The sequence below is a fragment of the Trichosurus vulpecula genome, chromosome X (genome assembly GCF_011100635.1).
Source record: "Trichosurus vulpecula isolate mTriVul1 chromosome X, mTriVul1.pri, whole genome shotgun sequence".
NCBI lineage: Eukaryota > Metazoa > Chordata > Mammalia > Diprotodontia > Phalangeridae > Trichosurus > Trichosurus vulpecula.
In genome coordinates, this window is record NC_050582.1 from 60,159,266 (window position 1) to 60,176,602 (window position 17,337).

At 37.6% G+C, this 17,337-nt stretch overlaps 1 protein-coding gene across 1 annotated transcript; it reads right to left on the reverse strand.

Moving 5' to 3' along the window:
- Nucleotides 1-3,119: 3,119 nt before the first annotated feature.
- LOC118832565 (E3 ubiquitin-protein ligase DTX3L-like) lies at nucleotides 3,120-6,318 on the reverse strand. Its single transcript, XM_036739857.1, has one exon. It carries the CDS (start codon nucleotides 6,289-6,291, stop codon nucleotides 4,012-4,014), a length of 2,280 nt encoding a protein of 759 aa, XP_036595752.1. The 5' UTR covers nucleotides 6,292-6,318; the 3' UTR covers nucleotides 3,120-4,011.
- Between the last annotated feature and the right edge of the window lie 11,019 nt (nucleotides 6,319-17,337).

The window sequence follows — 17,337 nt, forward strand, 5'->3', positions numbered from 1 at the left end:
CTTCTCTTCTCTGACACTGCCACCACTCTGGTGCAGGCCCTTATTACCCCATGCCTGGACTGCTGCAGTAGCCCGCTGGTGGGTCTGCTATTTCAAGACTGCCCCACTCCAATCCATTCTCCATTCCTCCACTAAAGTGATTTTTTCTAAAGAGCAGGTCCTACTATGTCACTCCCTGAGCCCCAGCTGCAAATACAAAATGTTCTGTTTGGCGTTCAAAGCCCTTCATTTCCTAGCCACCTTCTACCTTTACATACCATTGGACTCCTGAATGTTCCACACATAGAACAGGCTTTCTGTGGCCATTTTCTCAGGCTGCTCCTCATACCAGGACTTCCTCAACTCCACCTACTTACTTCTCTGACTTCTTTTTGGTCTCAGTTAAAATCCCATATTTTACAGGAATACCTTCCCAGTCCTTCTCAATTCTAGTTCTTTCAATCTTAATTATTTGCTATTTCTTCTGTTAATACTTTGTTTATATTTGTTTTGCATGTTGTCTCCCCCATTAGATTGTAAGCTCCTTGAGGGCAAGGATTGTGTTTGCCTTTTATTGTATCCCCAGTGCTTAGTCTTAGTGCTTGGCCCAGAATAGTTGCACAGTGTTGACTAATAGCAGACTGCCTACATGTATATACTCTGGATGATACTATTTTCTTCTTTTAAAACATTTATTTTCTTTCAAGAATGCTCTATATAAGTTCATTCCATCCTGCAAATGTGGCTGACTGGGCAGGATTCTCAGGTACTGAAGCAGTGGTAAGTGAACTCCAACCAATGCCTTGGAGAACAAGAGATGTGAAGAAATTGGAGACTAGGTATTGTAAATTAGAAAATGTGTAGCATATGCTCTGAAAAGATCCTGTCTGGATCTCCACTGGTTAAAATGGTGGAGAAATGTGGGAACTTTGTTCAGTGATGGCAGGCCTCTATCTCAAGAGGTTACTATGTTTCTGTCACGTGTGGAATGTTTCTATTTGTGAAAAGCCAGGTTTGCAGTGGCTACAGGAAGGTTTATGTGTACTAGGTAAGTTAGCACACTCAGTGCATTTTGAGAAACCCTGTATCCAAAACAAATGGATTACTGGTATCTTTGAAGTGGGTATTATGCCTCCAACAAACTTACAAATGATTTGGATAGTCAGAAGGAAGAAAACATGGAAGTAAATGAAAGAAGAAGTAAGATAGTTTAAAAACTCTCTCACTGTCTCCAAACCCTCTATTCAAATAGGACATTTAATTGAAAATCATACTTTTTTTGCTATTACTTAAGCTGCTAGTTAATCTGTTGGGAAAAGACCATCTGTGTAAATTATGGCATATATCCTGTATATTCTGTACCCCAGAGGGGATGTTTTTGGAACTCCAGTAGGAAAAGGCTGATTTAGGTACTATGTAGCTTCAGATTCAGGAAGAGGATAAAGGAGAATGGTGGTTTCACCCCAGGCTGGAAAAACACTCTGAAATGAAGGAAACTTTGTCTTTATTGTGGGCCCAGCCTAGGAATAATTCTGGCTTGATAAAAGGAATTGAACCCCTTACAATCAGTTATTCCAAGGATAAGCCATGGCAATGCATTAAACAATTCCCTCTATCTAAAGTTCAGATTGAAGGAATACAGTCAATAATTGAATATTTAGACAAGTGACAACTTACCAAAAATAGGCAGTGCCCATGTAGTACCTGATTTTACTGTTAAGAAAAGAAGAAAAATTAGATAATGTTAACCTGTGTGTCGGATTTATCCAATTTAAGCATTCTTGTGATTCACCTACTATCTTTCCCAGACATTTGCAGGAAATTTAAAGTTGTTTATTCTACCAAAGGGTCCACCTTAATTCACTATGCCCTTCTAGCCTTCAGCCTGTGTTAGGGTCCCCAGTAATTTTGGCTCCTGCATTCTCTGTACTTGAGACTCAAGCATCCACGTGGCTCACATGAGGGAATTGCTGATTTGTGCCTCATAAAAAGGTAAGAGTATAGGTGAATTTGTTCACGTACTAAATCATCAACATAGCTCTCTCTCTCAGTTTGCAATGATTTTAATAGAAATACAAACAAAAAGGAAAATAAGGAATTGAACACATTGCTTGTGAAAATATATCAGAAAGACATCTGGCATCTTCTAAATGGATCTGCAAAAGAATATACATACTTTCACTGTAGCACATGAAACTTTTACAAAAACTGACCACATTAATTTAGGGCACAGAGATATTATACACAAATGCCAAAACACAGAAATAGTTAATAAATTCTTTACAGACCATAACATTTTTTTCTGATCGTGACACAGTTTTGACTTTATAAGGTGCATCTGTCATAGCCATTAAATGTCTCCCCTAACATAAGCATAGAGTCAGATCAGATGATTTAGTTTTTTAGAAGAGAACCAACTAGACATCATTTGAGCTGCAACACTTAATCTTCTGCACTGGGGCAAAAGGGTGTGGAATTATCACCAATAAGCTGTTCATAACTGGAAAGGAACCTCTCTGTATCACAGGTTCTCCTTCATTCTCCAAGCAATGCCACAGGATCCAGTATTACAGCTCCTAATAAATATTTCTGCTTAGTTTCTGTAGCAAATACAAATGATAGACTTATTCAGAGATGAAGGGGTATTTCATCTGTTGCCCTACAAGTACACTTCTGAGGGGACACCTAGAACAATGGCAAATTGAGCAGACAATTTTGCGGAGGTTAAAAGTCAGAAAATATTTGGGTACGAATGTGGTCTCACTAAGACTAGACAAACAAAGCAATTACCACAAGGTGCACTCCAAAAAGTGAGCTAAGAATGCAGAGAACCAGGGCAGCACACAAGCCAATGCCAGTTGCTTGTTAATGTAGAAACTCTAATTCCCAGGTCAATGAGCCTGCCCATAGTCAACCAGTTAGTCAACAAGTATTTATTAAGTGCCTACTATATTCTAGGCACTGTGCTAAGAGCTGGGAATACAAAAGAAGGCAAAAGACAGTCTCTGCTCTTAAGTAGCTCATAGTGTGATGGGGAAGACAATATGCAAAAAACCTTGTACAAACACAACCTACATACAAGATAAATTGGAGATAACCCACAGATGAAAAGCACTAGTAATAAGGAAGTTTGGGATAGGCTTCATGTAGAAGGTGGAATTTTAGGTAGGACCTGAAATAAGTCAGGGAAGCTGGTCAGTGGAAATGTGGAGGGAAAGAATTCCAGGTATGGTCGATATCCAGTGAAAATGCACAATCCAGAGAGATGGAGTTTCTTGCACAAGGAATGCCAAGAAGGCCAGTATCACTAAATTACAGAGTACACGTTGGGAAAATAAAGGGAGTGGCAAGGTTGCGAAGGGCTTTGAATGCCAAACAGAGGCATTTCCATTTGTTCCTGAAGATGATTGGAAGTCACTGGACTTGACTGAAGACAGAAATATCTTTCCCCACTCCTAATTTTACATTAAATTTGCCAGAGCCCCAAAGATGGATGGTTTCTTTCTGAAGTGAAGGACTCATGAAAGTATTTTGAAACTATAATTTTCTTCAAGATGTCTTTCAAACTTTTTCATGTTCCTGGTTACCATTCCAGTTAGAAGAGAGCAAGGTCTGGTGAATTCTGAACAACTTATGACAAATACTGTGAATGGACCGGAGGGTCCATCATCACCTTGTGCAAGTGGTACAATGGAAGATTCCTTAACTCCAGCATCTCTGGTGACAGCAAACTGGAGAAAGGCAGGAAAGCAATGAGAAATATGCTTTGGGTTGTCACTAGAGCAATATTTACATTCCTACCAGGCTCTCCATTTGTCTAATAAGAAGTAAAAAACTCCAAGATATTAGACAGGTTAGCAGATCACAGTTCATCCCACTCACCCCTAAACAAACTAATTTCTTCTCAAATTCCTTTATTTTTCTCTAAATGGTGCCTACACACATGTATTTTAATGATCACTTTGATTCCTTTCCACAGCTACAGCTTTCACAAGCCCAGCTCCCAAGGAATCCTTGAAGCTTTCAGCACTCTTACTCAATTCCTTTTGCCTTCAGCTCCAGCTTGACTCGCTGCAGATAGCTGGGATCAGGGTAACCAAAGTTTTCTGGCCCGCCGAATTGGAGAGTTTTGTGGTGAATACCATTCCAAGTGATCACATCCTTGATTCCTGATGCCTGAGACTGTCCTACTGTGAAAATCAGCCTTTGGTCAAAAGCTCTTCTGAGGAGAAGCAAAACCTGACGTCCTTCTTCATTATTTGGCAAGTATGCCAAACGTCTTGTTCCTTCATAGCGCTTTCCTGGGTTGGGATGATCTTCTGTCTGTATGCCTCCCCACATGTCATAATGAATCACAATAGTGCCACAGGAATTATAACCCGGAAGTGAAGATGTTCTGTAAGAGGTTGTCATTGTTCCATCTGGCTGATTCCCTTTCACGATACCATAGGAAGTTTTGCACACAGGGCACACTGGCCTACATTTCATGGCCTCTCTGATACAAGGACCACAGAATGCATGCTTGCACTTTGGGAGGACTTCTTTCTGGAAAATTCTTTCCATACAGATGACACATATCTCTTCTTCTTCTTCCTCCTCCTCTTTTCCTAGGTCCCACCAGCTAGGCAATCCCTTGAAGGAAGCCAAAGCCATGTTGAAATCATCACAATTTTGTTCCAAGGGAGATCTGGGGTCTCTATTCCAATTTGCTCCAAGGGAGAGAGAAGCCCCTTGTCTCTGCTGGGTAGGACTTTCAATACCGAAGTATCTCTTAACATATTTCACTGCTTCTGCAAGGTACTTGGGCAATCCAGTCAATGTCAGTTCTTGTTCATTCCACTCCAAGTTTACATAGGGGTGCTTTCTTTCAAAGTCTTCAAAGAATGTCTTTTCAGGCCAACATTTTCTCTCTTCATCTAATGGTTTCAGGATCACTACCTCCTTCACAATCTGAGGTAAGAGCATCTGAAAGACATAAATGAAATCTTCATAAGCATGCTCAGAGAGGTCTAAGTTTTTGTCTTTTGGTTTAAATATGATGAGGGTTTTCCGAGTTTGGAGATTGTTCACCAGTTCTGCTGCTGTGTCATATGTTTTCTCAATTTCTGTGATTTCTTGGTGCAGAAAACGCAAGTGAGTGGTATCAATCTCAATTCCATTCTTCGTTGTGTTTCGGGAAACCATCATTTTCACATCATTTTTCTCATGGAAGAAGTTTGCTTCAATGTAATGTTTAGCTTCTGAAATATCCTTTGGGTTTCCCCAGAGGATTAAGACTTTTCCTTCAGCTTTAATATGGAGGTTTTGAAACATGTCAGTCAGTGTTTTTTGGACGTCATGAGCCAGCTCATTATCTGTGAAATGAATATCCTGACGGGTCACATTCTGGATTTCCCTCTGAAATGCTCTGGTAAAAGCTTCTTGAGCCGCTTTCCTGTCCTCTGACTTGCTTGTCTCAAAGTCTAAATACACATTGCCCGTAGGATATGCCAAATTACTTGTAATACGTACTTGATGCTCACTTTCAATTCTGTCCAGAGTTTCAGCAAAGAAATACTTGAAATATTCATACAAATAGGAAGGAATCGAGATAAGGTCTGACTCTTCTTCTGTCATGTGTTTAAGATTTGAGTGAAGAATAGGACTGTCACAGTCATTTGGCATAACTTGCTCAATTTCTCTTGCTGAGGCTGAGTTGGAAAAGTCCTCTTTCTGGTTGTTTCCCAGGATGCTCTCACTTAAGAACTGATAAGTTTTTTCAATATCTTCGTAGTCACCAATCACTTTCTCAGGTCCATCATGGCCTCCCTCTATTCTGAGATTTGGGCAGAGGTTAAAAATCTTCTCCCTTTGCTCTTCAGAAAGCTTGAAGTTCAGTTGGGCCTCCACATAGAGAAATATCTTTTGAATGATGGAATTAGAGGACCTAGCAGTACCTCCTGCATCTGGGTTCTTCTCACCTGGAGATCCCTTTGGGAGTGACTGAGTCTGAGAGGAAAGCTGGTTTACCTCCAAAGTAGTGTTCTCTCCTGGGTCTTCATTTGCTTCTATGAAGACGTCCACATGTGATGTATCAGTGACTGCTACAGTGTGATCTCTCCTTGCTATCACACCTTCCTTGGCTTGTCTTTTATAAAACTCTACCCAGAAAGTGCCTTCACGGGGACCAGGTTTGACCTTGCATTTTCCTCCTCCGGACCTCCATGGGTTCTGGAAATACTTTTGTAGCTTCCTCTCCATTCTAGGGTAGCTCTCAGACACCCGGACTAGGAGCCGGTACAGTGGGCTGTGGGCAGTGCTTCCAGTGGCCATCAGGGCAGGGTAGGGACTTGTGAGTCGAAGATCTGGAAATGCAATATTTGTTCACTGGGCTCTGGAGGGAAAAACTGGGGAGCAGACAGGGAAGACAAAAGGGTGCTATCAGCTCCCTGCCCCCACCTCTCTGCATAGACCATAACTTAAAAAAATAGTAATTGGTTCAGACAGCACATATACAACATAGAAAATCAAATGGCAACTTAACAATGAAATCCTAAGTAATGAGTTTAAAGAATAAATTTTTTAAAATACAAGTAATTATTTTAAAGAACGATGATCATGATGAAACAATATATTACAATTTTCTGGATGTAGATGAAGCAGTCCCAGGGAGGAAAAAAATATCCTTAAGAACATAGAAAGTAGGAGCAATAATGAACTGAGTATTCATTAAAAAAAATTAGAAAGCCAACAAATAAACATGCTTAAAATAAGCACAAAGATATTAAAAATAGAGAAGAAACAGATAAATTAAAAACAAAAATACTCCAAAGAAATGGTATCTAAAACTAAAGGCCGGTTCTTTGAAAAGACTAATGAAATTGACAAACATGTAGATAGTCTGATTAAAAAGGAAAGGGGAGAAAATCAAATCAATAAGATAGCAAATGAGAAAAGTAAAATTTCAATAGACCAGAAGACAAAAAAATAATCCACATATTATGTACAGTATTAACTAAAAACAACACCACAAGTCCATGAGACACATGTTGCAACTGACTTATTACAAGAGAAAGGCACATGCATGTAGGAACTCCCTATACCAAGGAGCCCAGCAGTGCAGGGAAAGTCTTGTTACTTAAGTCAGAGTGAACAGGGAAAGTCATAGAGGAGGGGAAAAGGACCAATCCCCTCCCAAAGGGGAGAAGAAAGCATGAATAAGTAAAATGACAAAAGGAGAATTTTTTCTCCTTGCAAACTGCCAGACCATGAGGATATAATGGTCCACTTATTGACAAGGGTCATTGCTGCAGAAAGTTTCTCAGTCTGGTGCAGACTGACTGGTGCCTGTTTTGACTCCCAAGGACACACAGGGAGTCTAGTTTGGGGTGCAAACAACAAATCATGTCAGGTCATTGGGGCTTCGTCCTTGACATTTTGTGTAAGGCCCTTGCATACTCCATGTCGATTGTTTCTGGAAAACATGGCAACTCAATATAGAAAATATGACAACCCAAAAACACAAGTTTAGGGGACACTCTAACATTCCCTTCCCCTGTACCCATTGGTCAAAGGCAACCTCGGAGTACACAGTGACCATAGAGTGTGCACTTGGTAAAGCATTCCCGTGGATACTACCTGGGAAGGGTCTCTGAAGGGAAGAGAAAGAAACATTTCACAAGGATAAAGATCAACAGATAGAAAGCTAACGAGAGGCCATAGGCACTTTCATGTCTCAAGACTAATTCAGGATAGTTCCAGCTACAAAGTGAGATTAGAACCAGAGCCATAAACACAGTATATAGTAAGAATGATCAAAATCAGGGATTAATCCAGAGGGGAAAATCACACAACATCAAGAAAATCAAGAGAACTTAATACAGATACAGAAAATAAAAGCCAAATGGGTACAATAATGGACATCAATATTAACAAATATTAAGTCTTGCTGCAATTTAGTAACCATTCCCAATATCAATTCAATCAATACATTTCATCTGGGATCTCAGACATTCCATGCATTCATCTAGTCCCTAGCACATCTCTTCTTGTAGTAGTCTGGAAAATATCATGTCCTCAGGAGCACCACATCAGTGGACTTCTTTCCTGGTTCCAAGTTACTTGTAAAGACTCCTTAGATATTTCTGCTAAAATCTTTCACAAAACAGATCTGAATACAAGATTTCTGTACTAGTCAAAAAATTTACTTCTCTAACAATTACTACATGTAGTGGAAACCAGCTGGACCCTCATAGTTGTGACCTAATCAATAACAGAGCTATAAGGGGAACATTGAATTAGGAGCCCATAGTTCACCAAACTTCAGAGAACTTAGGTTATAAATAAAAATATTTCTATCTTTATCTAAACTCTGTATGTAACATAAACATTGTTAACATTTATTTGAACAAATATTTATTAATTACAAATATTTATCAAGTTCTTGGGGTTTTTAAATATTGTCATTTGTAAAATAATCGTTTTATCTTATTTGATTGTCATGTTGCCCATCAAAATGTATGAAAAAATTTGTTGTTCAAAAAGAAAAAACACTGTTAACTACAAGCTAAAGGATTACTGTTACATTGATATAGGTAAAGCATTCAAATAAAAATGAAATGTTCTAAATGCCACAGAAGGCAAAACTCTTTAAACCTTCCACATTGCATACACACACACACACACACACACATACATATATACGCATATAAACATATATACTAATTTGATCTTGTTTTCTGAACATTCTTACTCTTTTTCATTTTATAATTTTATTTGAACTGTTAATTATTTTAGAACTTTAAATTTAAATACTACTTAATTTAATTTAATTCCAATTCATTTCAATTATTCAATTGCCCCCTCCTTAGGAGGAGAAGAGAGAGAAACGCATGTATTTCAGAACACTTTTTATAAGAAGATGACCTATGATACACAAATGAATTTACATAAAATTTACCAAGTTAGCTTCAATTGTAGCAAAAGACTTGGGATGGGTTGTGTAGATACACTTAAGTAATCAATTTCAAACAGTGCATACAAATGAGTTGTTTATTAAAAAATGTTTGTACCACAGGAAAAAATAAGTGTTATTTCCATAATACCTAAGAATATTAAATAAAATTGATGTTTCCATTGGTGTAAAACAAATTATTTCCTAAGTTACTCTGCTCTAAGAGAACTGATTGCACTAAAATTCATATCTTCAAACCAAACAAAAGATGTTTCTGATTCCATTTTAATTATTAATAGAATAACGGCTTGGTCCCATAAACTGTTACGGTAACATCCAATTATTCTTTTGTCATTTTGAAACATTTAAAGACCTTATTTTATACAGAAATGTCTATCTAGTAATAGGCAGATGACTAGACCAAATATTCATTTACTAAGTTGTTTAGCATATAGAAAGGACTATAATACCAGGCTGAATAGCTCAGATCTTATACACATGCATTTTATTATAGTAGCTCAGATGTGTTTCAGCCTTAGCCTATGAGATAATGATTTAAAATTGTGTTTGATCTTTGTTTTGCAAGCTTCTTTTACCTTTGTCTAGTTATTTCCAAAGCATTCAGAAAGTATGAACTATTACAGGGATTTAATCTCACATGTGACAATGTAAGTATTAGCAGGCAGATGACAAGACCAAGTACTAAGTTAACTTAGTTCTTTGGGATATGGAATGACTACACATTTAGATTGAAAACAGTAAGATCTTACATATTTGCATTGTTCTCAGACCTTCTACTGACCACTTGCTCTGATAATAGAAATTTGCTATAAAAGAAAAAAAGCAGGCACATGATTCTAACAACATCAAAACTGGTCCTTCATGACTCAACACATATATGGTAGGATAAAGCATCCTTAGCTCTGTTTGACTTCAGGTAAGAGTCAAAGTTGATTATCAATCATGCAGTAACAATTCTACCTCATAGCCAGACTCAGTAATGGCTAGGTGGGAAACATTTCTGTTTAAAAGGAAGTATACAATGGGGAAACTGAACCAGAAGGATCCTACCTTAGGCTATGCCAAGCTCATACTCTCCACTTTTTCCCAGATACAGGCATTCTCCTGTAACAGTTCAGGATCACATTCCCTCTGAATAGCTTGCAGCACTTCTGTCAAACGGTGGATTACTGACTTAATGATCCATTAGATAATTAATTATACCTGAATCCAAAACTCAAAACAATATCAGTTACAGTCCCAAGAGCTTTTATGTCAAATGACAAGTTTCACTAATCACAGTTTAAAGTTATTTTTCCTCTCATGGAGTTGCCATAAGCCATAAAATTTTACCAGGACTCACACATTCATGATAGATTTCACTTAACATTCTTCACTTGTTTTTCTTTTCTTTTTCTCCTTGAGCTTAGACTCATCCTGGTATGAAGATAAATCATTAGAAATCACATCCATATTATATACAGACTTGTAAATTCTCAGTAAGCCAATATCATTCTTTAGGAACTCCAGAACCATAATGAGCTCTTTTTCCAGAGTTGATGACCTTGCCCACACAGATGGTTTCTAGCAATCTGGCAAGTTTACAAAATGAGGGAAGTTTATAAGGTCTTTTCTTTGTACCATTTATCACACAGTAACCAATTACCAATTTTTCCTTTTCAAATACCTATGTATATAGTTGCTAGGTTTTTAACATTATGAAAACAATCCCAAATAATTTAGTTAACAATATTACAACTTTTATAAGGGATAGCCAAATACTTTTAGCTGTAACTTCCTCTTAACTATAGGTAAACATGGAAATGTCCACTTTCTTAACTTGCAGTTACAAAGCATTATAAAACAGGGTTAGCAGGGCTGATAAAATAACATAAGTTTTCAAATAACTTTTTCCACCTTCTTTTAATTTTTCACTTCACACTTTAATAACATCTAAGTTAAGAAATGTTGTTCTTCTAATGACATAATTAGGTTACCATAATAGGTTACCAATTTTTCAATATAAGAAAATGTAGAAACATAACAATGCCATAAATAGTATGTATTTAAGACTTGAAACAATCCCATTAACAATCTGATAGCCTCAATTCAGTTGAATGCATTTCCAAATTACCTTACATAGACAATAATTTTATCATCATTGGCATTATATGCTGATCATACCTAAAATCTGTACAAAGTTATCATGTATGATGCAATTATATCTAATTAAAGAAATAATAATATTAGTTACCATTCATATAGTGTTTTCCCTATGCCAGGCATTGTGTTAAGTGCTTAACAATCATATGATCCTCACAACAACTTTGGGAGGTGGATACTACTATTATCCTTTTACAGATTAGTAAAATGAGGTAAATAGATGTGAGGCAATTTGCTAAAGGTCACCCAAGTTAACAAAATTTCAGATCCATGCATTTTCCTCATTTGTCTTAATGCCAATAAATTTTGATGTATCATGAACATCATATTAGGAGAGACACATTTCACCTAAAATAAGATCAGAATAAATTCAATTACACCAGGATCTATTTTCCAATGGTAATGAATCTCAATTCATAATTTTAGTTCTGTAGTATTATATTTTATACAAGGGCTAGTTATTCCAAGAATTTCATATTATGGGGGTCCACTATTTCCAGCCAATCCACTGCCAAAGACAACAAAGGTGGCAGTATGATATTAGGTTTTAATTTACCCCAGTTATCACATTTAAGAACACATTTGAATTTAATTCAAATTTGGGTTTTACAATCTCAGAAAGAACCCATTGCTATCAGTTTGCTCTTAACCCTCTATAACTGTTTCTCTATATACTTTCAAATCAAATAGCAACTGTTTATTACTGTAGTTCCCACTAAGATAAGCACCTGAAGTTTCACACAACCTTCCAACTGAAACAAAGCCAAAACTTTTTCTACTCTTCTCTGTCAACATACTCAGACCTTGCCAACATGCTTAAACCTTCTCAAGTTGGCACAAGGGCACCCAGAGCAACTGCCCAGGGACAGGATGTGTCCCCAAACCCTCTCATCTACCTTTCATATTTTCCCTCCAGCCTTTATTTCTCTTTCCAAATCTTCTAAAGCAATTACTCAGTCTACACAACTTTTCTTTACTCAAATCCTGTATTTCAATCAACTGGCTCCACTGAATATTTCCTTTTATAATTTTAGCACATATTATTGTTAAACTCAATGACTTATTAAAACCATACTTTCTCAGCTGTATAGCTTTATAAGAGGGGGAAAAGAACTTGGCCACAGTTCAGAAATGTGAAGGAAGAGAACAGAATTTTAAAAAAAACCTAGATTAACTAATAAGGTACAGAGAGATAGCTCTTGGGCAAAGTTTTTCCTTGTAAGTTATATGAGCACAATCACAGTGTCTGAGAGACAAATAAACACAAACATAAGAAAACACAAATAGACTGGTACAAAATGTTACTTCTAGCCTGCCCTTCTATGTATCTTCAGAGGGATCATGCACACACGAAAACATACACCCTAAAAAATTATTACCCTTTTAAAATTGCACCTGTTTTACTTTTTGCATATTCTGAGTGACACTTCCTTCTATCAATCATATCCCAAATAATCTTTGTTTCACTGAGTTTTTTTCCTCTGCCTCTCTACTGTCCATCTCATGCATGTACTCAGAAAAGTGCAGTGGGGTGGTGTAACAACAATTCGGCTAGCAGCTGTTGTGGGGGTGAAAGACCAACACAAGCCCAACAACAGCTGCCAGCACAAATTCTTTTGGTCTGCTTTACTAAGGAAAGTAACTTTAAGGGGTTAACAATCTCACTTTAATTAGTTCAGGAGGAAAAGCCAGCACCCTGAACTTCAGAGCAAATACAAATTACAAACATACCAAATACTAACCAACATCTGGGTTAGCAAGGGGGGGGGCAGTTACAATGGCTTGCCCAGAGTCACTCACCACTCTTCCAGCGAGAGCCCCCAGCAAACAACTCTGTTCTCTCTTTTTATACAGTCCTTAGACATCATCCGATTGACTAGAATGTCATCTGATTGACCAGAACTTAGGCACATGCTATTGGCTCTGGTCTTAGCAACTCCCCTTAGGGCCCTGAGGGCTTCACGCGCACATTGGTCTAGCACCTAGTAATTACGGGTTTGGGGGCCTACTTAAGAGTGAAGATCTAATCAGGCCTCCCTTCATTGGCCCCACCTGGAGCCCCCTGGAAGCCTATTCAAAGGGTGGGGCGGGGGGAAGATATTCTCACTTATGATTGCCTTTACAAGTGGGGAGAGAAAGAGAAACTTTCTGTTCTTTATCCTATGATACAAAGGGCAATTGCCGTTCCCAGGTCTCTCTTAACAGCACTGAAAGTTCTCATTTTTGCCTAGGTTATAAATCTATGAATTAAGTTTAAAATGCACATCTGATCAGAGTTCCAGATATTTTAATCTTCCTGCCAATTACCTGCAGGTTCTCAGGGCTCTATAGCTGTAACATTTAGCCCTTGGAAGTTCCCTTGGGGGTGGGTGGGATAAAGCCATCTTTGGAGACTTTATTACCCATGGGGAACACAGAGAGAGACAAAAACCACAACAACATCCCCCTCCCAAATTTTATATTCTCAATTCATACCCATTTATTCTATTTGTTATTTTTCATTCAGTTAATCAAAAATACCAGGGCTCATCTGAGCCTGCTTTGACTGCCAGCTGGCTGAACCACCCAGATACAAGGCACAACTCAAGCACTCCTCAGCCACCCCTCAGGCCCTCAATACCTGGAAACAGAGCTAGAGCTCTCTTTGGCCAACCAAAATCTACAGTGCAGTAGCCCAATCCTGTCTTAGCTAAAATTGCCATTATCATCAGCCAGCTAAATTATTAAGATTGGACTTTTAAATCTGCTTCAGTGGGAATACCCTTCAAAAAACAAAAGGCCTTACCTTTCACCCCTTAACCACAGACAATTTGATTTCTCTTGTAAGAGGGAACTCAACCTAAAGAGAGTTCAAGATATGAGTGGAAAAGTAAAATCCCCAAACCAGAGCTCTGATACTGGTGGGGCACAAAGGGTGTGTTTGGTATCAAGCGCTGCATCTGAAGCCTCTGGGCAGCCTGAATCATTTTCTCTCATCATATCTCACAGCTGCACCATTTATTGTTAACTAAAAGCAATATCCCAAGTCCATGAGATATGCATTGCAATTGGATTAATTACAAGAGAAAAGCCACATGCATGTGGGAACTCTCTATCTGGGGTGGGGAATCTGTAGCCTAGAAGACACTTGTGGCCTTCTAGGTCCTTGGGTGTGGCTTTTTGACTGAGTCCAAGTTGGAAAGAACAAATCCTTTTAATAAGGGGATTTGTTCTGTGAAGTTTGGATTCGGTCAAAAGGCTGCACTAGAGGACCTAGAGGGCCACGTGTGGCCTTGAGGCCGCAGGTACCACACCCCTGCTCTATCCAAAAGCATTTCTTCGTTATTTTATTTTTCTAGTTTAAAAATACCCTGATATACAAATCAAGAAGAAATTAAAAAAACACATTGTCGAGTGTTATACATAAAGTAAACATACAATGATTCACTTATACCCCAGAAGCAAAATGTAAAAACAATCATGATTATTATCCTGTATGTCTTTAAGTATTTATAGTAACCCCTAGATTATAAAGAAAAGCCCTTTGTAACTGGAGTCTGTTGATACTAACCAGGCTGTGAGTGTTCCTGTGGCAGGAGGGGCTTTGTCCCTCTCTGAGATAATGTCCCAAATCACTTCTAGTCTCAGGGGAGATTTTACAAACAGTTCAAAGTTATAAAATGGGAGCATTCAAATCAAAAGATGAGCTAAGCTCCAACAAATGTATTCCACTCTAGTTATCATATTTCAAATTGACAGCATATCTAATAAAATGGTTTTCCAAAATCACAATACAAGAAATTATAAGCATATTACTAAAATGAAATAATATCTGGATTTAAAACATCGACCCAAAATAAAATTTATTGCCAGCCAAATGACATCAATCCAGGAGAATGTTGTTCTGAATTACCTTACAAAAATAATTTCATTCATCTATCAATTGAGACATTGTACACTATTTGCATTCAGAGACCAATACAGAGTAACAATGATTCAATCACACTTAGAGTTATTCAGTTGTTCAGTCGTTTCTCAGCTGTGTCTAAATCTTTGTGACCCTATCTGGAGTTTTCTTGGCAAGGATAATGGATTGGTTTGCAATTTCCTTCTCCATTTCATATGGAAACTGAGGCAAACAGGGTTAAGTTGCATAAGGTCATACAGCTAATAATTATCTGAGACCAGATATGAACTCAGGTCTTCCCAACTCCAGGTGCAGAGCTGTATCTACTGCATCACCTCGCTGACCCCTTTAAAGCTATAAGGGAGGACAAAAGCATTACCATTGGAGGCACAGATCAATCTTACTGTGAATAATAACTTTCCTAATTCACTAATCAAAACCCAGTAGATATTTTTCAAAATCTTTATTTTAACTTAAAATTATTCAGTATGTCAACAATCTCCAGAAATCTAAATATGATTTAATTTCAACAAAGCTTTCCTTTACACTTTCCATTTTTGCAGTCTGGAATAATTTTTCCATAATACCAAATTTTAAGTGTTGTTTTGCATCAAATTCTTTTTTACTTAAAGGAGGTTAAATATCACAAATGCCCAAAGTGAAAAAACACATCTCACTTTGAATAAAGCTATATTATAATTCTTTTTAGGACTAATGCAATAAAATACAACCTGGAGTTATTGTTATAAATGGAATCCTACAGAATTCTCAAATATCATGAAGGTCATTCACTACCTGAACTTCAAATTATAGACACCATTACATTCAATAAGTCTATTCCAAAGATTAACTTGGCAGTCCTGCTTTTTCAACTCTGTCTTTTGGGTAGATTCTAAGTTCTTCTGAAACATGTAACCTCTGTTACCTAATAAAGAAATCATTAGTGGATATTTCCCATGTAAAGATTACAATATATGCTTCTACTGGTCCTTAAAGGACAGAATTTTACTATGTTATTCTCAAATGATTTTGGAAATACTGAGCCCTCCATGAAGGAAGGAAACAGAAGGAGTTTTTTTGACCTACCATGCAGGCCTCCAATCAAAGGAGAGAGGTAACAGAGTCAGAAGTTTGGAGTGGGAGAAAATTAAGTATGAAAGCTTACTCAAAATTCAAGGTGGTGAGAGTTCTCATGGCTAATATAACCCAGAGGAAGAATAACAGAGATTCCTGAAGAGGAAACAAAGTAGTAGAAGTTATAGGAAGTAAGAAGGTGGGAATACTCCCTAGAGGGACACTTTGTCAGGAGCTGTTTTTCTCGACCCTATAGCCCTCTAGTTTTGATTAGCATCCAGAAAGAAAGAGGCAACCTAGGGCACATAGGAATTATGGAAGACCAAATTTCCATGATGATGAGATTTCTGGTGATGAGGATATCTGCAAAGGATGATATTCCTAGCATGGAACCCAAGCAGAGAAACTGGTAGTACAGTAAGGGAGGGAAATTTGAAAATAATAAAAGAAAACTCTAGAAAACAACAAGAACTATAGACCAATTTCCCTAATGAATACTGATGCAAAAACTGTAACTCAAACACTAGCAAGAAGAGTACAACAATATATCACACTAAGATCATCCAGTATGCTTTTTAACCCAGGAATTTATATGAGGGATTGATACCAGGTGGGAGTCATGTCAAGGTGGGTTCAATATTAGGAAAGCTATCATCAGAATTGAACATATCTACAACAATCACATGATTATTTTAATAGATGCAGAAAAAGCTTTGGATGACATTTGCTCCTATTAAAAACAGTAGAAAGCATAGGAAGAAATGGAGCTTCTCTTAAATTGGTAAGCAGGATCTCACTCTTGTCTATGTAAAAAAGTGCGAGCAAGCACTAACTGTAATGGGGATAAATGAGGAGCCTTTCTGGTAAGATCAAGGCTGAAGCAAGGATGTCCTTTATCACCATCATTGCTCAATAGTGTACTAGAAATGCTAGCTATAGCAATAAGGTAAGCCAAAGAAACTGAAGGAATCAAGCATCAGGCATTGAGGAAAGAAAGCATTACTTTTTGAAGGGTCTATGACTGTTGACTTATAGAGAGTGGACTAATAAACTACTGGAAATAATTAACATCTTTTTATGGCAGAGTTAATAAACTTTTTAGATAGTTTCTTCATTTCTATTATATTGTTCTGGCCTACCCAGGAGCAAGTAATATTCCCCCGACTGCTTAGATCAGTGTTTCTGTGAATAGGATTTTGTAATTGTATTCAGCTAGTTCCTATGTATCTCTCGCCGGGTAGACCCCCCATGTCTTTGATTCAGTCTGCAGTTACTTTGGATGGTCTTTCTCTTCCTTTCTTTT

What these genes read in the sequence shown, in the direction of transcription:
- LOC118832565 (XM_036739857.1), bottom strand. Translation starts at nt 6,291, where the DNA reads ATGGCCACTGGAAGCACTGCCCACAGCCCACTGTACCGGCTCCTAGTC.